Source organism: Haplochromis burtoni, unplaced genomic scaffold (genome assembly GCF_018398535.1).
Source record: "Haplochromis burtoni strain Fernald_Lab_line unplaced genomic scaffold, NCSU_Asbu1 Contig_3, whole genome shotgun sequence".
In the NCBI taxonomy this organism is placed as follows: domain Eukaryota; kingdom Metazoa; phylum Chordata; class Actinopteri; order Cichliformes; family Cichlidae; genus Haplochromis; species Haplochromis burtoni.
In genome coordinates, this window is record NW_024582364.1 from 6,571,099 (window position 1) to 6,594,686 (window position 23,588).

Genomic DNA, 23,588 nt, shown 5'->3' on the forward strand with positions numbered 1-23,588 from the left:
TTAGGCATTTCAGACCACATCACTTTGGGTTTTCCCCACTGTAAACAAAAAAAAAGGAAAATATTATGTCATTAACTTTATACCAGCTATTGCAATCAACTTATAAAGTGAAATGATGGCTAAAACTGTGTGTGTATGTTATGTCTGTACAGCTTGCGAGCTACAAGTCAGTGATCACATCTGTTTGTAGGAGAGGTGGAGCTGAAAAGCACTGATGCCATGTAAACAAGTACACAGCAATCAGAACAGGTTCACCTGATGTGTCTAACGCACTGTACGAACGCAAAGGAGTACAGGCAGAACTGGAAAACTTGGAATCACTTCTGAACACCACACACTATGAAGAAATTCCGTTGAACTGGGGTGGGGGTAGTGGGTGGGAATGTTGTTTTTCAGGTACAATATAAAGAAAACCCCCATGTGATAAACACTCATGTACCATGTGGCCTGAGGCTGAATACAGTATCTATGTTTGTGTCTCTTCAAGGCACTCTTGCAATAAAACTGCACCTGCTTGTAGAGAGGGTTGCCTTTGTTCTCCATAATCTCCCGTCTTCAGCTCATTGATTGACAGAAATGCCCTCAGTACAATTAATAATAAATAAAGATTTAAAAAAAAAGGGTTTGAAAGATTGATGATGGTCAAATAAAAAGAACCTGTTGTCATTGTGTGTAACCCAGTTCCTGAAAGGTCGTTAGGAGGGAGAAAAGTTAACTTTTACCTAGATACAAACCTTATTATGATAATAACTGTACATAAGTTATAGTATTAAATACACTGCAGGGGCTGTAATTTTGGCTGCAAGTGTAGTGAATGAATTTATGTACGGCACAGACAAACCGAAAGTATCCCACCAGCTGTGTGAGTGCACCGCCGCTGTGCGGCTCCCTGTCCCATCAACTTCAGCTCTCTGCTGGCAGCCACCACCAGTCGGTCACGGTGGTCCAGACACGGACACGTCAGAAGGCTTCTGAGGAGTTTCACGGGTACAGATATGGGGACTGAGTGAAGAAACCATAACGTCCTTCATCGGCAGGATCCCGCAACCAGAAGGTAAGGGTTTAGTGATAAAATAATTTCGAGCCCTGTCAAAGCGGTTCGCAGCTGCTTTTAACATCTTATTATCTGAATCTGCCTTCGGCTAACCATAGCTAGCACCTAACCTTGCTAACAGTTTTAAGCTGCTGTGGATTCATTTAATTAAAACACCAAAAAGACCGGACTGTGAATGTATTTATCACATAATGCAGAAATATATCGACTTTCCATTTGAAAGCGGTGACCTAGTGAGTGACTCGTGTTTCACCGTTTGCTGTTACGGTAACGTAAACCCAGCGATAACACGGTGGCTAGCTGAGGGTTAACAAGCTGGCAAGCAGCTAGCTGACAGAGCTCCGTCTCCATTCATTTTTTCCTCCCATGTACTATTTTCACCCACTGTTTATAGCTTGGATTTGTACCAGTTAAAGCACGGTTGTACAAAACAACTAAGATTTATGGTTTCGCTTTTCATTTATTTCCGCAATGACATCGAAGTATGTATGTACTCGGAACGTATGTCAAGCCATACACCAGCTTTAATCTGCAAAATTAGCATTTTTATAGCTATAACAGCTCAGGCTGACATTAAAACGGAATGACTCAACTGACTAACGTTGGAGCAAGCTTGTGTATCGCATAAACTCATGTTTTGTATTTAGCGTTGGCTTGTAAGCAGCACTGACTCCTCACATAAGAAAACACCTGCTTGTGGGTGGCCTTTGAAAACACTAGTAACCAGAATCTTGGTAGTTTTCCAATCAACTTGGAGAAAACACTTTTCTCCCCCAACGTTTTAATTTAAATGTGTAATATTAGAAAACCCCATACCAATACTCTTATTTAGTCATTCTGAGTTACAGGTAACATTAGAAATTCAAGATACAATCTGACATAAATCTTGCAAATAACCTTATTTTCATAAATGTTCAGTTACTGAAACTATTTGAAAGGCAAAATCTTAGTTACATTAATGGTCAATTTGGGGTTATAGTTTGTAGCTTTTAAATTAAAACAGTCTAAACATTAGAATCAGGTTTTAGAAGTATTTTTCTTTTAATGCAGATGCTTAGATTAGTTTTGGCCACAACTCAGATTCTTTATTGATTCCATTATTAACTCCTGTTCAATTTTCTGCAGGGTGGAAAAGTATGTTTGCATTCATTTACAGTCTCAACACTGTTTCAGATCAGAGTCTGGACACACTGTAGAAACAAAAGACATATAAAGTATTTCATGTGACTCAGGTATGCAGTTACTCCACTGTTGCACACTGCCACACTGTAGTGTGACTTCACTACTTTGCAATGAAAAATAAGCTCGGATGCTTCTGCTTCCAATAGATTGGATAATTTCTAACTAGTTCTCAGTTCCCTTATATGTAACACAATACAAGTTTACCGGACCATAGACTATAAATGCAAAATAACTTTGAATGAACATGTTTCTGTGTGTGTTGGTTATCGTCTACACTTAAGAGAAGAAAACATTTTGAAAGCGTTCAATCTTCCGGATAGAATTAGTGTCGGTACTTTGACCACTTGTGCTTTGTGTATTGTCAAATTCACAGGGATTTTGCAATTCACTGGAAAATAATGAACTACACTTTGATTGTGACCAAAAAAATCTCCTTTTCTCATGTAAAAGTGCAGCTTGGCACTCTGTGGGGTTTGGTTTATGTTGCACATAATGAGCAGGCTGGTTTTGTGTAACTTAATACTTGAAAGTGTGTAACATGAACTTTGTGTGGTCTAGCAGAACTGATTTCTTTTGTTACCCAGTCAAAGCAAATGTTGACTAGATCATTCCAGATGAAAGCCATAATTGTGGAGTAGACCATAATACAACATGTCTGTGCTTGTAATTCTTAATTGCTCGAGTTTGTAATTTAAAGATTTCTTATTTGTTAAATGGCACATATAATTTTTCTCCATGTTTTATCACTAAGAGAAAGTACTCATTTATTTTCCGCATGGCTGTTGTTAAATTCTTGAACACAGAACAGATCCTAGCACAGGGGGAGGAAGAGCCCACAGCCCTCAACTCAGTGGGCCTGTGTTTTCTTTGGTCATGTTTACAAAAAGCTTAGCAGATGGGACAGTGGGGCTGAGACCTCTTTGGAAGAGCCTCATGCTTTATGCTCATTTTAGGAGCGAAACCAGGCAGGCGAATGCTGGAAGCCAAACTAGAGAGAACCTCCTGATGATAAAAACGTGTTCATCATGGCTTGAACTACAGTCTCATCAGTGTACCGCTCTACCGGATTTATTACTTATTTATTTGTTTTAGTGTGCAAAAATTATGATATTGGTGCTGTTTAAAAAAATTCCATCTGTTTTCTGAGCTCATGTGACAACTGGCAACAAAGAAATCAACATATTGAAGTCCAGTGTACTTACTGTCCTACTTTCGATGAGCCATCTACAATAACAAACACCTGCAGCAATGAACCTGACAGGTATACGTGACTGACTGTAAAAGAACATCTTGCTGGGGATTGCTGTTTGGTTTTGCCTACTCTTATCAGGGGAAAACATTGCATAGCTGTTCACAGAAATTAGCATTCTCTTATCAGCTATAAACCACAAGTCCAAAGAAGCCATCCCATTGGCTAAACCCTTACTGCCATGTCAGCTGACTGGACAAGCATATGTTCATATTCTGCAGAGAATAAAAGAAAAATGACAATCTTTATTACTATTACACAATCGCAGCTGGCTTCAGGTAGTGTATCTGTATTTACTCCTGGGAAGGTCATTGCAAGGTGATTAGGTGGACCTTATTTGAGATTTGATTCAGGATGACAGGGGGATATTATCACCATAATCTGAGAGAGGAAAACATTGGTGCTAGTCTAGTCCTGAGGTGGATAAGGCTGGAGCTGACGCTCTGTTAATGGTGATGAAGAGACAGAGATCTTGGGGGAACAGGGAGCTCCTGGGAAGCCACACAGAAGACAACACAGACAACAGTGAACAGGATGAGCCATCCTCTCAGAGGTCATCTTGGTTCCTGGTGAGTCAGTACTGACAGGTTTTCTGGTTAGTCACAGCTTGGGCCTGAAACTAGAGGGCCAAATAGGCAGTTAGTCATTTTCTATTGTTTGGTTTTGTCAGGTTGCTTGGTTTGTTGGCTTGTTACTGTAACTAAGCCTAATAGTTTCACACATGATTGCCTTGATTTGTAATTTGATGTTAAAAGAAGTGGGCAGTGAGGGAGACAAATACAGGATTGTGATCCAGTCAAAATAGTACAGATTGGCTCATGAGTCTTTCATCACCTGTGCTAATTATGTGTCATCTGAAATACCGAGCCGTCCTGTTTAATTTCTGACTGTAGTCTACTTTTGCATTGCCCTACTTCTGGGCTGACCCTGAAAGAAGGAAAAATAAATGTGTAGAAGCAGGTTGAAGCATTTGCCGCACATTTTCCAAATGATCCCGTGATAATTTGCTCAGTGTTAATCCTACATCAGTCCAATAGACACGGTGTACGTGTACTCTGACTTTCTGACACCGAAATAAAAGTGAAAGTTAAATATCTACAGTACTGTAAATCTCTTTAAAGTGTTATTTTGGTAAAAGTTCTTAGTTTCTAGAGATGGAGAAAGTAGATAAAGACACAAAAATCGGCATACCACATTTGTACCTTTAACCTGTATTATGAAAGATAGTGCTGGAGCTAAAGTGTATTGTATTTTTAACTCATTCACTGCCAGCCATTGGCAGTGAATGAGTTAAACCCATTGACTCATTCACTGCAATTGACGGCTATAGACGTCAATTGCAGTGAATGAGTTAAGTGTCATACACAAAAATATAGGTTCACTGGTCCTTCATATTATAAACACATACCTAACGCTTCAGTCATACAATCTGTACTGAAAATATGTCAGGTGTGTAAACCCTGGTTGTTACTATATTTATGCGATTATCCCAACAGAGTGTAGTTGACCTGTTTTTCACATTGTCACTGTGTACAAATTTGGGGTGAAGTTCGAGAAAACGCGAACGCGGAGCTTCCTGTTTCTTGGCTTCCTTCTGGTATCAAATGATCTGAACTTTCTACTGCTCTTTGAACTTTGTGGTGGCTGTGATAGCTGCTAAAGTGTCCTGTTTGCCTGTCTGATTATGGTTTAAAGTGAATACTCTGTGCATATACTCTCTACTCATCATCCTACTCCGAATGAATATACCACAGTTGTTTGCCATATTCCATGATGCCACCCTTGCACAAATGTCCCTATTCTCTACCCCCTTACCCCCCTCCACACCCTCCATCACTGCTCTCATGACTAGATTCAGAACAAAAGGTTAGTGTAAGACAGAACATGTCAGGTTATGTAAACCCAATGAAGTCAGTGAGGCAATGTGTTTACAGGCCCCAGTAAACTAGACCCTGACCCAGGCAAACCAAAGTCATGTTTAAGTTAATCGTTACACACACTCTGTGTCGCAGAGGACAATCGAGGACAAATAATCTAGTTCAGTAAAGAGGCCATAGTGCACCAAGGAAAGTTTTTGTAATTATGCAACGATAGCCCTGCCCTGTGTACTTTTTCTTTGGTCAAGTAAACTGAGCACTTTGCTTGTTAAGGAATTTACAGTCCTGCAAATTGCTTATTCCAGATGATTAAAAGCATTATGACAAAATGTACAGCATTAATCCTGCTCATATTAAAGCCACAGAAATGTGGTTTTAGTTTATGATTTGATTTTGACAGTAGTGTTTAATGGATGTAAACAGGAAGTCAACTGCTTCCATAGCAGCCTTCCTCTGTCTAATGTTGTTCACGTGGGACAATGGCCAGTTATAGGACAACAGTATAACTCTAGCAGTCTGTATGGAGGTCAGGAGATAAACAGACACCACAGGGTAAGCAGGAAGGGAGGGAGCTTTCAAGTGGAATATTTGTAGATTTCATAAGTGGTTGTGTCTTCTGGACTCTTGCTGAATAACAATGCTTTTAGCTTGTCTTTCCATTTACTCTGTTAATATTAGTTTTTTTGTTTTTGTTTTTGTTTTTCTCTGTACAGGCGGACACCATGAACTACGTTGGCCAGCTAGCAGGTCAGGTTCTGGTGACTGTCAAAGAACTGTATAAGGGCATTAACCAGGCCACATTGTCAGGCTGCATCGATGTTGTGGTTGTCCGTCAGAGAGATGGCACTTACCAGTGCTCGCCATTCCATGTGCGCTTTGGTAAGCTGGGCGTGCTGCGCTCCAAAGAGAAAGTGGTGAGTTTTTTTTTTGTTTTTTTTTCTTTCACTGATGTGTCAAAGCATTAAGCTTACATCGATTCATATACAAAGCTCATATATTTATATAGATAGATTCATATAAAGACGTGTCAAACATCAAATATCAAAAATTGGTCTGAAAGCATGTTTCTATATCACCAAGTTTTTGTGTTTTGTTTCCCCACAACACGCCCAAATCACTTGACTGAACTGTTGGTGGTTGAGTTGCATTGTGGGTAATATATGTACCAAGTTTTAACATTGGATTAACATTGGATATTAAAAATGTTCTCTGCTCCTGATTATAATATTCATTTTTCAAACTGATCAATGAGGTTTTGCTAATGTGGAAGTTCAATGCAAAGGCTTAAAAAATGTAACTATATTTAATTCAATTAAAAGTGCGAATGAAAAGATGCCAACCTATTTAATCGATGGAATGCGTTTCATATCAATTCCATCATGCGCAAAATGGCGTTAAGGACATCTCCCCCAGGACACAGTCATAATGTCCTCCCCTGAACAAAGCTCCTCCACACTGGGATCAAAAAAAGCATATGACTCTCCAATCCCAGTGTGGGTAATTAACAAATACTGAGCATCGAAATCACAGGCTATGAATCATTCAGGGAAATCTTTTATGTTTGCTCAACATAGACGGGATGCTCTGGGCTGTTCTCCCTCATTGATGGTATTTGTTACTATATCATCTTGCCTGGGAGACCCGATCCAATTAATCATGGATGATGAGCACTTGAGTCCACTTCTCACTTTTTGTAGCACCTCTACATTGGCCTTATAGCAGGGAGAGTAGGTTGAGTGTATTAGTGTATTGTAGTAGGGAGATGTAGATGCAAATGCTATGGCTCACTGTTATGTCTATGTTATTGAGGTTTTTTCAGTTTATAGGGTTATATTAAGTTTAAAAAAATGTTGGTATTCAGCAAGAAATTGGTAATGGATGGAATATATGATGTATTTATTTTAAGTGTTTGTTCCATAACACAAGTAAGAATGGTGAACTTGTCTTAGCATCTATTTTTAGTAGGACTGGTATTGAGTATTACAAATAATCAGATTATAAAAAAAGTCTCAATACAAATTCTTTGCTTCGATGATTGTAGTGCGCCATTGTTACCATGGAAACGCAAACCCGAGCGGTCCACCCACATTTACGACTGAAAACATTCGTGTAATACAAACGTATTTATGAGCAGCGTGTGAATAAAAAAAGTTTAAGGAAGTTAAGCCTGTATACACTGATAACACAACACTAGTGATGATGAAGCTGGGATAGTTAAACTAGGAGTCTTTTTACACACGGCAAAGAGCAAAGAGGCGGAGCTATTAACGAGACGTGAGCTCTGTTGAGAAAAAGAAAATCATAAACAGCAGTGATATTCCTGAGATCAACATTAATGCCTTTCCTGGGGAAAAAACTAGAGGGGGGGGGGGGGTCATTCACAAAGCATCTGATCAACAAACTCTTGATATGAAGAAAAGCAAACTTTGTAGCAACTCCATCGACCGTCGTTTGTTTCACGCAATGAAAAATCTGCAGTAGGTTTCCAGAAGTAAGGCTACATTAAAAAAATGCAGAGGAACTGTTAACGTAGTCTGATTCCAGAATAGTTCAATTATATATCTTGCTGAAGACTAAGGGCTTCCATGTTTTACATGTTCGCTTCCATGTTTTTACATGGAAGCGAACAGGAGAGAGTATAAAGGGGGGGCATGGTGTGTACTAAACCACGTTTATTTCAAGATTTTTATAACATTTATTCACAAGTGAATACATATAAAATAGTGTCTCAATGAATTGCAGTAATATTTAAAAACGGTGGATCATCGTTAATATCATTAATGTCTGCACCATCACCATCATCTTATTTTCAGCAACACAAAAACTTTGCATCAACACACTGGTCAAACTTCAGAATGCTGATATACTCGCTTCTCTTCATTACAGCCACCACATTCTCCTTTAAAGGCTTGCAGACACAAACTTACTCATTAACTTGCAGACTTAAACACGCAGAAACATGTACAAAAACTCATAAAGCATTCCAAGAAGACAGACTAAAGATATAGTTTTTTAAAATCCTTAGTTTTATGCCTCTTATTTGAGTATTTAAATATTTTTGCATTTAAGAAAATGTATTATTTGAAAAACAAAAACAAATCCTTTGTATTTAGGAGTCATATTAAATTTTGTTTTTGTTTTTTTTGACAAATGAAGCAGATGCCAGATGAAACAAAAATCAAACAAACTGGAAACCAATTAGATTTTTTTCTCTTATTTATTTTTCACTTTTGAATATATCTCGATAATAAGACAAAGGTATTTCTAATCAGTTACTCGATGGAATAATTGATAGATGACTCGATTACTAAAATAATCGATAGCTGCAGCTGTACTTCTTAGTATGGTTATGTTGTGCACTAGCTTAGAGAGCTTATTTACTTGCTGGTGAACCGGAGTGGATAATGATTTGCGGGGGGAACTGACACCGTCTCACCACCTACCCAGAATCCCGATGGGCTTAAAGGGGAGGAATGAATGAGTGGTTTCTATGGCAACAGCAGCTTTACAACTTCTATGTGTGGGAGAGGGAGGAAACGTGAAGGAGGCCTGAACAGGGGCTGTTGTGTAACAAACAGTTATGTCTGTCCCTGAGATCAGTTATTAGCGCCTTGTGCTTTTGCGATAAATGCAATAAATTGTGTGGTATTTGGTACTGACATACAGATATTTTAGAGAATTATGAGTGGGAATTCAGCTATAACTGTTTGCCAAATACTAATTAAAATTTGGCTGCTGATAGTGTGTCTGTTCCCGTACATCAGTCACTTTGGTTGGCAACCAGAAAAGTTTTTCAAGTACTATGTGGTTTCTAAAAACATTAGAGATGTTAATTAAGTGCACTTACACATATTATTTTCCTGTTCTTCTAATCTGAAAAGTGAACGTCAAGAGTGAAATAGACTTGTGTTTAACAAAGCAAAAAAAACAAACAAACCCCAAAACATCTTAATATCCTGCCTTAATTCAAGCATTTGTAAGTGGCCGTGCCTCGCAATCATTCCAGTGATGGAGCACAGTGTTGGCAAATCCACATCTCAGCTATTCAAGTGCATGTAACCTGTCACACACTGTGAACAGCTGAAGAGGACCCTCATTTATTCTAGCTCATTATTAATTGGGCATTGAAATTACCAGCCACTACCACACATAAATTTCCTCCAGCACCCCTGAAGGGGTGAAATTAAATCTTGAGGCTGTAGAGAACCCACAGCAACAGTAAAGGACAGCATCAAATGTACAACCAGACAGATAGCACAAGAGGGAGAAAAACTGATTATTTCTACAGCCATTGGTTGTAAATTAATATTGATGATTTGGTTTCAAGTTGCAGAGCACTTGTGAGTCAGAGTCTGTCTCCTCCTGTAGTCTCTGCCAGACGTGACCTGTTTTTTCTTTTTTGTTTTGTTTTTTGTTTTCGGTGTCAAATTTCTGAATGGCCCCCTGGTCCACTGGGGTTTATCTGGCAAACATGAATGGCCTTGTTCTGTTGGCAGGCTCCACAGAAAGCAAGCCCAGAAGACCCATACGCTTATTAGGTTTTCTAAAGCCTCTGGAGGAAGATGGGTCTCTGAGTGCATACAGACCATGTATGTGATCTTGCAAAATAATGGAAGTATAATAAAACAACCAGTGTGATGGGGTTTTTTTAAAATTTTTTTTTAAAAGTCAACTAAAAAGGGTAATGTAAGATTTTTATTGATTGGTTGATACACAGGGTGATTGACGTCAATGAATAACTGTTTTCAGTGTCAGTGTCCTATTTTATTTTCTGTTCTGTACTATTGCATTGGCAGTTTTTACATTTGAACAGCAGTGCCAATACAGCCCTCTTCAAAAATTGCATACTTAACATTGCTGGCTTCTTCAGTCTGTTAAAGTGTTGGCATTTAGACACCGGTCACTTTATGTTAATGTTTATCACATAATCTTCATGAAGACTGATTAACTCGCTCTCTCTGTTACAATCTGTGGGCATATTCAAAAGCCACACTGAGATAGTGAGATGACAATGTCAAAAGCATGAGAGAGTGTCTTAAGTCAGTAAGCCATGGTCTTGTACATGTCTGTCAGTTAATGTGCCTTCATGCTGTTGAAGCTTTTGCCGTGTTAAAAGTAAAGCACAATTGTTACTCGTGACTTTTATAGGAAAGTGAGCAGGAAGCTCATTCAGATAAAAGTGACAAATTGTTCAGAAGATGTCAGACTAATAAGAGAGGAGCACATGTTTGAAAGGGAATTATGTGTCTTCTTTCCAGATCGACATCGAAGTGAATGGAGAGCCTGTAGACCTGCATATGAAGCTTGGTGACAATGGAGAGGCCTTTTTTGTGCAGGAAGCTGAGCAACAGAATGTAAGCCATAAGCATAATTAAAATAAATAAATAAAGTAACAAAACTGCTAAAGGCTAATGACACAAAGTTTCATTGAGACATTTTTCCAGATATATAATTTGTTCATTCTCCTTTTTGTGCAGTCTTGTTTTGAGTTTTAATGTAGCAAAGTCATGAAATATTTCATGTTGGAAAAAAAGCAATGAAACTTCAGACATGTTTTCAAAACATCTTTCACTTTGCTTTCGTTGACCCAACACAACAACAGTCTTGCCTTTGCTTAACAGCATTCTTGAAGTAGAAATGTAGGGCAGTGTTTGTAGGAAGAAGTGATTACTCCACCATATTGCATAGTTAACCTTTGCTCAGGCTGCTATTGTGACATCTCAGCAGTGACTTCTACCTTATTCTGCAGGACCTTAGTCAATATTGTGTTTCAAACTACGATTATCCTTGTTTAAACATATCTTAATCCTCATGTCCTGCTTTCCTATTTCAGCAGATTGTTCCTGCCCATTTGGCCACCTCCCCAATCCCCACCGAGAGTCACCTGTTCTGGATCTCAGAGGTGGAGCACAGGGCACCAAAAGATCTGGAAGATGACCCTGCCGACCCAGAGGACCCTCCTGAACCTCCTGCTCCAAGCACTGTGGCCACAAAAAAGAAGAAAAGACGGAGAAAGAAGCACAAAGGAGACCCCCGTAGAGAGGAACTGACCCCACCGTCAGTCACTACTGGTAATGCTGTTGCTGCTAATGCACCCGCTGCTACCACTGCTGCTATGTCTAGTACTGGGCAAAATGAGGAGATCTTTGAAATGGATCTCAGCTCTGACGAGGAAACTACAGTTCATGTATCAAGGTATGTTTATTCAACGCTTCTAGCCAGATTTGTGTGAAGAGATCAGTTAATTATTATGCTTCTTCTGCACTCTGAATTTAGATCACCTTCAGTGACTACAGTGCGTGACATTGACCCTAAATTACCCGCAGCCAGACACAGCCTTGATGGTTATCCAATGTCTGATGGGGACTGGCCAGCTGGTGATGGGTATGTGCTGACATGAACCGAAAGTTGTTAGCAAAGATAGCACAGACGTGTAAGTAGCACCTGTTTTACTAATACTTGGCATTTCTTTTTACACCCCTGCAGCCATAGCTTGTCTCAGGCCTTTACCCCAAAGAGTGACTCAGAACTGGTGATGAGGCCTTCAGAGAGTTTGCTCAGAGCTGAGTCTCACATGCAGTGGACATGGGGAGAATTTCCAGAAACCACAAGGGTAAGCACTTCTTCCCAGTGGAGTTCAAACCATTGCCAGTTGACTCATCATCACAATAACATTACGTCCAATTTTTTTAGGTCACCAAGAAGGAGAAATCAGAACCACTGAAAAAAGTGACCATCACCCCATCAGAGAGCACCCATTTCCGTGTCATCCTCAGCTCGGAGGCCATGGAGAATGAGACCGAGGTTGAAAAAGGCGATGCCACCTCCTCTTCAGTGTGTAACATTGTCAAGCCCGAGCCACGCACCCCCGTCACCACTGTAACACCTGTGATTCCAATATCGTCTGGTAGCACCATATCATCTGTTAGTCCGGAAGCCCCTACAGAACCCCTTGATATCCTGCAATCAAGCATAGCAACCTCCACCTCTTCCAGTAACCAGCAGACAGATTCACCATCAAAGAAGAAAGGTATGTTAGGTGGCTGCAGATTGGTGCTTTTTTTAAGGCTTGTCTTGGTTATGAGTTTGTAATTTGTAAATATATTGTATGTAGGTGTTCCGAAGAGGAGCCAGCATCAGGGTCCTGAGGATATCTACTTAGATGACTTGAATGTACTTGAACCTGATGTTGCTGCACGATATTTTCCTAAGAGGTATGATGGTTAAAGATCTGCCTAATTACTTAACCTTTGTAATTATAAAATAAAAGCCAAAGCGATTTCTCCTCTGAAGTATCACTGACAGCCTGAAAGACCAGTATCATGACATGTTGTAACCCTTTTCTTCTCCTTCTCTTTTCTCCAGTGAGACTGAGGCAGCTGCTAAGCACTGGATTGACTCTGAGATGCACTCTGGTTCACAGTCCCCACAGTCGGTGGGTAGTGCTGCAGCTGACAGCGGGACAGAGTGTCTCTCTGACTCAACTAGTGACCTCCCTGATGTTACTCTTTCTCTGTGTGGAGGCCTGACAGAAAATGCTGAAATATCCAAAGGTACACGAGCATGACACTCACAACAAAATGTATCATAAAGTGAACATTTTTGTCTTAAGCCAGTAAACATTCAGCTAACTTTGTTGCACCTTCTGGATTAGCCACATAAAGTGTCCAGCTACTGTTAGAGGAAGCTGTTCTCAGATACATATTTGTTCAGATGTGTAAATGTCGTACCCAGAAGTACTTTCCCTCTCATCAAATGAACATGTACTTTAACTCTTCAGGAAATGTGTCTTCATCTCTGAATATGATGTCATAACCTTGTTAAACAGCAGAAAAAACGTTGGTCATCCGAGTCAACATGCTTCTATCTTATGCTATTTTTATGCACGTTTTTTTTTTTTTTTTTTAAATATGAGAGTCCTGCCATTTCTCTCATTCATTTTAAAGATAACAACATAATTCTTTAAGGGGAAAAAAGAACAAAAAAGCAAGAACATGCTCATTTCCTCTGGACTAATATCATAACAGGATGTCCATATTTGGTTAAATCTTGTTGTTAATTTGCTCTGCATTTATTGCATTACAAACGATGATCACAGACTACCTCTGCAGTCATTACAAACTGTTAGAGGTCTCTAGGTTATATTAATCCTTTGGGATTTAGGCTTTAGAGGCTCTCTGGGGTTATCAGAAGAAAAAGTTTCCTGACCTTTATGTCTACTAAGATGTTATTTCTCACCACCACTGACCTTTTCATCAGCTGTCTTTAATTAGTCTTCTTCTCCCCTGTTCATTTCCAGAAAGGTTTATGGAGCATATCATTACCTATCATGAATTTGCTGAAAATCCAGCAATTATAGACAACCCCAACCTGGTAGTAAGGATAGGAAATAGGTATGTAACTGCTTTTACTTCACATTGGAAATGCACTAGAGAAACATTTCAAACGTATGGTCAGGATTACACATTGGTAATTGTCTTTGTCTTCAGATATTATAACTGGACCCTAGCTGCACCTTTGATTCTAAGCCTTCAAGCATTTCAGAAGAATTTACCAAAGGTAACGTGTGTTTAATTCTTTACTCTTTGTACTGTTCATTCACTCATTGTCAGCTGGCAGCTATCTCATCATTAAATGTATTTGTTTTCCTTTTTATGGCAGGCTACAGAGGAGGCCTGGGTGAAGGAGAAAATGCCAAAGAAGTCAGGCCGCTGGTGGTTCTGGCGTAAGAGGGCGGATAGCACAATCAAGCAGGTGTGCATGTTGTTAGTACAAGTGAACAAAACAAAATTTGAGGTGGTATCTGCAGTTAGTTTCTGTTCCCTCTTCATGGGCAGTGTCCTGTTTTCATATAGATATTTTTTAAACTTGGCTAATTGGGAATTTTATTTTTCTGCCTACTTTGTCCAGTCGGAGACTAAGCTCGAAACTAAGGAGGAACCACATTCGGGAGAGGAAGGACCCTCCACATCTCAGGAGAAGCTGGCCTTAACGTATGTGATACCAGAAAATCAAAAACTATATTATTATTATACATAGGGAGGAGCTTATATTTTGGTTTAATGAGGAAGAATATTAATAATGTAACTAAGATAACATTGAATTTATTTATACATCTCCGACAGTCTCGGTCGTTGTGTCCTTGGGCAAGACACTTCACCCGTTGCCTACTGGTGGTGGTCAGAGGGCCCGGTGGCGCCAGTGTCCGGCAGCCTCGCCTCTGTCAGTGTGCCCCAGGGCGACTGTGGCTACATGTAGGAATGTGTGTGTGAATGGGTGGATGATTGTGTATAGTGTAAAGCGCTTTGGGGTCCTTAGGACCAAGTAAAGCACTATACAAATACAGACCATTTACCATTTACCATCTAAGGATCTTCAGGTCGAATCTTTCATGTGTTTCACATGTTTTTCCACTTGTCTGTGATAATTGACTACCATATCTGTGGTTATTGTACTGTAGGCCTAAAGCAAGAGACTCATCCAGTGATGAAGAGTCCAAGGAGGTGAGCGCAGCATCCTGTCAAGAGAGACTGCAGCCAGTGGATGGTCAGCACCATCCCAGCCCACACACATACAGAAAGTCACTGCGGCTTTCCTCTGATCAGATTGTAAGTTCATTTTACACCTTTTCCTTTCTCACATTGACAAAGCTTTCTCTGGATTAGTTATAAATGTCATAAAATATTATTTAATTTGAAATATAAAAGTGTCTGATTGTCAGAAGATCAGCTTATTTTTTTGCTGAGTTCTTAATGAGATTTGTGTCTCAAGTGTTTTTATTTGGCTGTTTTGTGCTCCCTCTGCTGGCTAACTATGAACTGCAACTAGTGTTTGCTCCATTTGTAGTCTGTAGGGGGCTCTAAAGATCTGTAGATGGTCATTGTACTGTGGCAACAAAATGATGCCAGAGAGTAATGCGTGTGCTGTTGAGAAAAAAAAAAAAATATATATATATCTCATTTTTTTGTTTGTTTTTCCAGGCTAGTCTGAAACTCAAGCAGGGGCCAAATGATGTGACATTTAGCATCACCACTCAATACCAAGGCACATGCCGCTGTGAGGGTACAATCTACCTGTGGAACTGGGACGACAAAGTCATTATCTCTGACATTGATGGCACCATCACAAAGTATGGCCTTCCAGTCACTCAGAAAATCATATTACAGAACACAGTTGTAATAGCAAGCTAGCTGCTATGTTAATTATGGACAGTAATAGACAGGGCAGTAAATCAGTCAGTTATTGTAGCATCCAATTACATTTTCCTGTACATATATACAGTAATAAGAAAACATTATTAGAAGGAATTTCCCTTGGGTGCTCTACCTTAGTTGCATCCTTTAATGACAATTAAAAATAATGTGTACAAATATTGATTTTAACATATAGGTGGGAAGCAATCAGTGAAGCAACATTTAGATAGATCTTTTGTTGCATCCTGTTTCAGTTCTTGTAATAAAATGTGGATCTAATTTTATAGTTAAAACACTTAAAGCCATCTGTTGCAAACTTGCCATGGAAACATCCATTTTTGCACTAAAACTAATTATTATGCTACCAAGATGGAATCTATAGTGCAGTGTTCAAGTGTTTCTATAAACTGCCTGCATACTTTAAATACAGCTCCTTATTTATTATCCACCAAATAAGGTGGGGAGCAGGTAAATGAACACAAGATTAAATTGTTGCATAATATTGTTCGGTTAATTTAAAAAGGAACAAAAGCTTAAAATAAGATTCCAGCTCAGAGTAGCTTCACTACCATGGACACATTTAAGTCCTTCACAAATGGCATGTATGAAGCCTGTAATCCAGTTCTATTTGTTTCACGCTCTGTTAATTACTTTAAAGCTAGTCATATCTCTTCTGAAACAAAACTGATGCCTGCTGCCTTCCTGACGCCCACCCTGAAGTTCATTGGTGGTCGACATCAAACGGCTCCAAATTGACTGCAGCTTATTATCTCTGTGACCCTTTAGGCCAACCCCTGACATGCTGCTTTCTTTGGCTAACAGGGTAAAGAGCACAGGGACTATAATGAGGACATTTACATTTCAGTCTGTAAGGACACACAGCCAGCTGAGGGTGAGACTGTGTCTCCCCTATAGGCCAGTAATGCTCGTTAGTGGAGAACAGCCCATAATGTTCTATATTTATGATAAAACGGTGTTATCGTGCTTTATGTGACCTCTTTTGAACAGTCAGTACTCTGCTTTCTCTTTCTCTACTTGATGTGGCTGATTGATTTATTTCTATCTTATAGTCAGTGATATTGATATTTTTGTATGTGTTTAAATGTTTTAGGTCAGATGTATTTGGACAGATACTTCCACAGTTGGGGAAGGACTGGACCCACCAGGGGATTGCCAAGCTCTACCACTCTGTAGCTGAGTAAGTGCACAGCAACACTGATTAATTATGGAAGACGCATGAATGGTTGGTCAGTGGTTAGGACTGTCTGGGGTTGATTCCCAATCGGCTCTTTGTGGAGTTGATATTTCCTCCCAGTGTTTGCGTGGGGAGCTCTGAGGTGGATGACTCAGTAAGTTTAACTGTAGTTTAGGCAGAATTATTGCAGAAAGTAAAAACACCATTAAACCAGCCCTTTCCTTTTCTGGTTTTATTTTTATACTTAAATCTGAAAAAATAGAAAATGTATTGCATGAATGAAGTCAGCTGTAGTGAGTCTGGGTATTGGTTTTGGTAGTAAATAAAAAGTTTCCTCTGCAAGATTTTCTTTTTTTTTAATTGAATTGTTGTGACTTCTCCACATTATGAGCGCAATCAATATAACTCATCCAATTTAAGTGCTAATCTTAGTAGTTGCCATTAAGGTCATGATAATGAACAATTATTAATGAGCACTGCTCTTCCCATTCGCAGAAATGGCTACAAGTTCTTGTACTGCTCAGCCCGGGCAATCGGCATGGCGGACATGACAAGAGGTTACTTACAGTGGGTCAATGATGGAGGCACCATCCTACCCCGAGGACCTCTCATGCTCTCTCCCAGCAGCCTCTTCTCTGCTTTCCACAGGTAATATAAGCTCTAAATGGTTACCAGTCTCGGTATCATGAAGCTCATTATATACATTAAATGATTTAATTTAAATCCTCCTTATCCCCAGATATTAATGTTGTTTTCAAACCACCCTATATTTTTCACCCTTAAATCTTTTTTTTCTCTACAAAGTTAGTTTCACTTTAAAAACCCTATTCTCAGTCTCAAAATCCTCCCCACTCTCCCGAGCCTCGTTCTTTATAAAAAGTCTTTCATATGCCATGGTTATTAAGTCTACAGCAAACTCAAGTTCACGAATTCCTATCTAAAAGGCATTAACTGTGTTGGTATTAGTGCCGTCACTTCTCTAAAGTACGCTCATGGCCAGCATTTTCTCTGTTTTGGATTATTCTATTCTCTTTATTTCCCCGTTGCTGTCACAGTCTCATTTGCATTTTTAGAGACATGATTTGTGTGAATGATTCTTTTGTTGAAGTGGTGAGGAGATCCAGAAGGAGGCTGCTAGCTTTCTATATTTTTTTGATAATGTAGGATCATTTGAGACATTTTGCAGCAGAACGTCTATTTTTGACTCATTTTTCTAAATTTAAATATATTTGACAAAATAAATATTTAAGGTTCAGTTTTAGAGGAGTTTCACAAATTATTGAAATTATTTCCTTCCTGGTTGTAAAGGTAAAATATATTTCAGAGTCTACTAATAAGCAAGACTACAACAAAAATACAATTACTAACACATCTTAATATTTTAATTATTGTAGAAGAACATCATCAGAATGACCTATTAGATCCACCTACTGTCTCCCACACATGTTCATCTGTCAGCCTCCTCTAGCTAACTCATGATACAGTAGCCTTCATGTTAAAGTTTGAGTATGTAAGATGTGCTGCTAAGCAACCAGGCATGCTGCAATTGTTGTTTTACATTGGGGGGGGGGGGAAATCAATCAATAATTTAATCCCACACACCCCAAAATTCACTGTATGATGAATAAAAGGACTTTAGAAAAAGTTCCAAACTAACTGATGTGATTTTATTTTAACAGTTACATGATTTTAAAATGACCCCTTTCGGTATTTCTCCCATCAAACATGTTTCCCAGCAACACTGGTTTCAGTGAATTATGACTGTGTTAATATAATGTTAATTAAACAATTAAATACTCTTGTGATACTTGCTTGTTATGCCTCGTAGGTCGGATATTATCCAAATGTTAATACAGCTAAAGCAAGTATCCTTTTCTCACTTTCACAGAACAAGTAAAACTTTCCTGTGTTGTTAATGGTTCCCTTGAAAATGTTGATTTCTTTTATTCAGTGTGTTAATCACATAGCAGGGTTTTTGTGTGACCTTGAAACCTGTTCAGAATGGCTAGTGTCTCAGCATAGCAACCTGCAGCATTGCTGATAGTTGTGGTGCAAACACTTGTAGATATTTGCATTATTTATGTGTCCCTCTTGTTTTAATTTGCTTAAATTAGAAACACCCCTACCATCTGTGTATTTGTTTTGAGTCATAATTTTAAACAGAAATTGCTGAAATGCATTTGGATTTAGGCCGTGCTATTACACGATTTGTAAAGAGGACAAAAGTCATTTATAAACAAATTCTTATCTAAAAACAGTCGGAGAAAGGGGTTTGAGATAAACGAAATATGTTTGATCAAATTACCTCTAACTCAAACTGGACACACGGGAAGGATGTGTATGCCCTCTAATAAAACTGTCTGTTTGCTTCAGAGAGGTCATCGAGAAGAAACCAGAGATCTTCAAGATTGAATGCCTTACAGACATCAAGAACCTGTTCCAGCATAACAAGCAGCCATTTTATGCCGCCTTTGGGAATAGAGCTAATGTGAGTTAATGCATGTTTGAAGATGTCAGACTTCCAGACATTAGAGTGCTTGTTTTTTTTGGGTTTTTTTGGTTTGTTTTGTTTTTTTAAAAGTGCGCTTTTCAGAGGTTGATGCAGTTGTAATTCATTGCAAGAGCAACATGACACTTTGGCAGACACTTTGAGTTAGCAGACATGAACGTGTGAAATAAGTACTGGGCTGAACCTGAGCTGAGGTCATTGTCAGAGTGTGATCGCGAGTGACTTCATCTGTGGACGAGAGCTCAAGTCGGGCACAGCATCCCGTCTTCAGCTGCATAAACACTAACAGTCACATGAAGGGTCAGCTATCAAAGCCCAGTCTGCCTCGGTCTCTTCCCTAAACAATAAAATAAGACACAGACACACACTCACTCTTCCTCTGGCCAACCAAAAACATTTACTCCAGAAATTTACTGCCATTACACGCATTAGGTGGAACACAAACAGGAAATCTGTGGTTAATGTTATTAACGTGGTCATTTCAGTTTATTATGTATTATGTATGAGAGGCTACTTTCCGAACATTACATAATCAAGAGTGTTCTCAGATGGCTGTTAACAGCCCTGTCAGTAATTTTTCAGCCCGTAAATGACAGGTTCATTCGCATGCTTTGTCTTAGAGGAAGCAAAATGGGGTTTATGTGTTTGTAATTAATCCCAACTCAAAATAAAAGCTTGTGCTATGCTTATAAACGGAAACATTTAAAAAACGTAACTTAAACTTTGAAGCAGTCGTATTTTAGAGGAAAGATTGAGCCTTTAATCTTTATGTCTTCATACAGGATGTGTTTGCCTATAAGGAAGTTGGCGTTCCAGTGTGCAGAATTTTCACAGTTAACCCAAAGGGAGAGCTGATCCAGGAGCAGACCAAGGGCAACAAGTCCTCGTAAGTACATTAATGGTCTGTGTTTGTCTTTCGCAGCAAAAATCCCCAGCAGGAAGTATAGGACGTTGCTATCATTGAACGTTTTTCTGTTTTCTTTATTTTCTTGTTTTGCTTTTCCAGCCATTACTGTTTCCTTCACTCTCACATTACTGTAAAAAGAATAAAAGCCTACAGTCACAGAGAGTCTTTTGTACCCTGCAGCAAGCAAAACAGACAAAATTAGAGAAAAACTAGGGAACACAGTGGTGCTTTTAGCAGCTCAAGCGACAGATATTTCCCACAGGATCTGATGGAGAACAAAACAGAAATAAAAAGAGAGCTGGCCAGAAACACACCTTAAAATTGATTCTAGTCTGCAATGTTTTCCTCAGGTGGCCTGTGTTTTTTGTTCTTTCTGTATTTAGATTGATTAATACATTTCAACGTATTTCAAATCTAAAATCCATTTTTTAAATATTTGTTTTTCTTTATTTTTTGTTTATCACTAAATACCTAGAGTGTATATATTTTTTAAGATTTATATATTGTATCTGTTCTCTTGCTCACTCTGTTTCTCTGGTTTCGTTTTTTCCCCCTTCGCAGCTATGGCAGACTGAGTGAGCTGGTGGAGCACGTGTTCCCTTTGCTAAGCAAAGAGCAGAACGAGGCCTTTCTAATGCCAGAGTACAGCTCTTTCTGTTACTGGAGACAGCCAATACCAGAAATCAATCCAGATGAACTGCTCTGAGTCGGTGTGTATTGATACCCAGCTATACAGTAACATTCAAATGAACTGTGCACCTGAATGCACCTCCTAAATACATGTGAAGTGGAACCAGAACTGTTCCTGCTAATTAGACTTACACAACACACAGACACAGTAACCATGAACTCAGAAAAGTTGGTAAACTGTATTTACTTGAGAGATGAGTGGAGATTATCAGAACAGTAAATCCTGATGAGTGATAACTTAGCGTTTATTCCACGGAGACACTCCACGTATGCCTCTGTGTGAAGGCATCCTGCCCAGTGATAACTTTCTAGTCCATGTTCTTGTACAGACTTGGCAGTTGAAGATCCAGCTAGTATCTCGGTAAACTTGTAGAAAGCCATAAACGACGCAGGCAGAAGTCCCTCACGAGGAGCTAGATTCCGAGCTGAGCAGAAGTAATTTAAGAAACGCCCCGAAGAAGTGAAACGTAATGTTTTAAATGGAAAAGGCACACATTTAATTAAAACAGGACAGGCAATTAACACTGGGCAGTTGTTATGCGGCAGTCATATTTTACTGTAGGTGCTGTGTTTGCCCAGAAGCAAGTAACCAGCCTTTAATTGGAGGCTTTATTCTGTTCTAAAAATACAGTCGTGATAGAGGTTGGCAAATAACAGAATAACACAAACACAGAACCGTCCACAGCCGTTAGATTTCAGGAACTCGCCACAGTAAGTGTTCAGTTGTCCTCTCGTTCCTGACTCTTGCCTGACTGTGCAACAGATTTCACACGGCCGCTACACAGCGAGCCGTGTTTGGTACTGTTAATATCCAAGGTCGTACCTCGGATATGCTTTCACCAAGTATGTGAGGATGCACAGTTTGCTGTGACTTAAAAAAAATGAAGCAGCTTCATGGTGTATTGTCTTGCTGTTGTTTTAATGTTTGTTCTGTTATGCAAGCTCTGGCAAATCACATGTGTTTAGTTAACAATGGAGTCATTATTTATGATGATCAATGTATTTAAGTTATTGATTTCTATTGTGAGGCCTTTGCTTGTCTGAAAAAATAATTGATCACCAATGCAATATTTCAGATTAGTATTTTTGTGAGGCTGATCACAGACTAACATGCACTTAACAGTAACTGCTAGGCCTTGTACAAGCTTTCTTTGGTCACGTCTCCAGCAACAAGCCTGTATTTCTTTTATTAACAGTGAATTTTTCAACATGTAAGGCACGTAGACATTCCTGAGCAAAACCTCAGAGTCTGTAGTATTACCAGATGTGTGTAAATGTGAGAGAGGATGCTTGAGATGGAACAGTGGATATAAGCAGATTTGAGAAGAGCTTAAAATGAAGGATATTGCTTTGTGAGGTCCTCCGTAGGATGGACTGCAGGATGATGGTAGTGTGTGTGTACCTAATCACAGAGTGCTGCTGCTGTTGGGGTGGCAGCATCCTGCACCCTTTGCTTAGGTTCCCTCGGTGGCTTTATCCAGCGCACTTTGTCAAAGTTGCACCCAGAAACTCAAGACTTACAACTCAGCACATCTCCCACCCACATGCACTTCACCGACAGTCTAAGTAGACAGTAGACCAGAGTATGCAATTACTGCAGCGTTTGAGCATAAAGAGTTTGAGTTTTACCTTCTTGACTATTCAGTTAATCTGAAATTTGTCTATTAGTGAGTTTTGAGAAGCTTAGCTCGTTTCAAGTAGCTTTTTTGTGTATGTTTTTTAAGGCAGAGGAAAATGATGATAATTTGGGGTAACAGGCAGCAAGGTAATATCAGAGCTACCCCTTAATGTGTGTGCTTGAGAGCGTGAGAGACAGAAAAGCCTGATTCCCGTGCCTCTGGTGACCAGAGGAGGATAAACTGTTTTTTGGAGATAAACAGGAAATACTTGACTGTACAGGAAGTGTTTAAGGCACTTCCCCGGCATTATCTATGTATGATTTAGGAAAGGAGTTTTGGTCAGATGGATCATATCTCCAATGCAAGTGTAACTGACTGTGTATGCCAGTGTGGACTAAAAAAAGCAGGAGCAGCCAAGATCATTTCATAAAAATAAGCACAATTTATGGTGACAGCTACATGCACTGCTGATTTCTTTTCTTTTTTTTTTCTTTTTTTTTTTTGTTTTGATGAATACAGTGTGCCCCACTTTGATTTGTTTGCTTGTTCTCTGCAAAGTGGTGAAGTCAAATAGATCTATCTTAAAATCAACAAGAAATTCCATTCTTTCTATGAAAGTAAAGCATCTTGTGTGAAAGAATCACACTTCATCTTCTCTGATCCTGGGATATGTGGTAAATAAACGTTTGAATGAGTATATATGCTGACCATCACATTCTTCTTTGATGCCTTTTTGTTTTTTTCTTATAACGTGTATGAGCTGTTGTGTGACTTAAGTTTTGTTCCGTTTTTGTTTGGATGTAATGCTTGGTATTTGTGTCCGACCAGCAGAAAATGCATTAAATGTATGCTGTGTTTCATTTGAATAGAAATGTGGTTTGAAGAACAAAATCAACTGTAAGAAGAAGTAAAAAAAAAAAAAAAAAATCAGGCCTAATGAAGCTAACATGTGGCTTATGGTCTTGTTTGTATGAAATAAAATTTCTAAATGAATGCAGTTATGTGCGTGCTGTGATTTTTCTTTTCTGCAGTCTGAGTCCAAAAGTTCAACAGTAACCAGAGGCAAGTGGAGTAACTCCTGCCCTATTGCGTACTTTGAAGTAACAGTACGCT

At 39.2% G+C, this 23,588-nt stretch overlaps 1 protein-coding gene across 3 annotated transcripts; it reads left to right on the top strand.

Moving 5' to 3' along the window:
* The first annotated feature begins 185 nt into the window (after positions 1-185).
* Positions 186-23,472, top strand: lpin2 (lipin 2). 3 transcript variants are annotated; one of them, XM_014331871.2, is made up of 20 exons: positions 186-1,054; positions 6,076-6,276; positions 10,621-10,716; positions 11,196-11,557; positions 11,639-11,746; positions 11,849-11,975; positions 12,056-12,392; positions 12,477-12,576; positions 12,728-12,915; positions 13,662-13,755; positions 13,852-13,921; positions 14,024-14,116; positions 14,273-14,355; positions 14,823-14,970; positions 15,343-15,491; positions 16,667-16,753; positions 17,246-17,398; positions 19,124-19,238; positions 20,042-20,145; positions 20,728-23,472. In XM_014331871.2, exons 2-20 carry the CDS (start codon positions 6,085-6,087, stop codon positions 20,870-20,872), a joined length of 2,751 nt encoding a protein of 916 aa, XP_014187357.1. In that variant the 5' UTR covers positions 186-1,054; positions 6,076-6,084; the 3' UTR covers positions 20,873-23,472. The 3 variants fall into 3 exon arrangements, with proteins under 3 accessions (XP_014187357.1, XP_005912502.1, XP_005912501.1); XM_005912440.3 differs by lacking the exon at positions 186-1,054 and adding an exon at positions 1,061-4,054 and having other exon boundaries at positions 11,199-11,557; XM_005912439.3 differs by lacking the exon at positions 186-1,054 and adding an exon at positions 1,062-4,054.
* Positions 23,473-23,588: the final 116 nt, after the last annotated feature.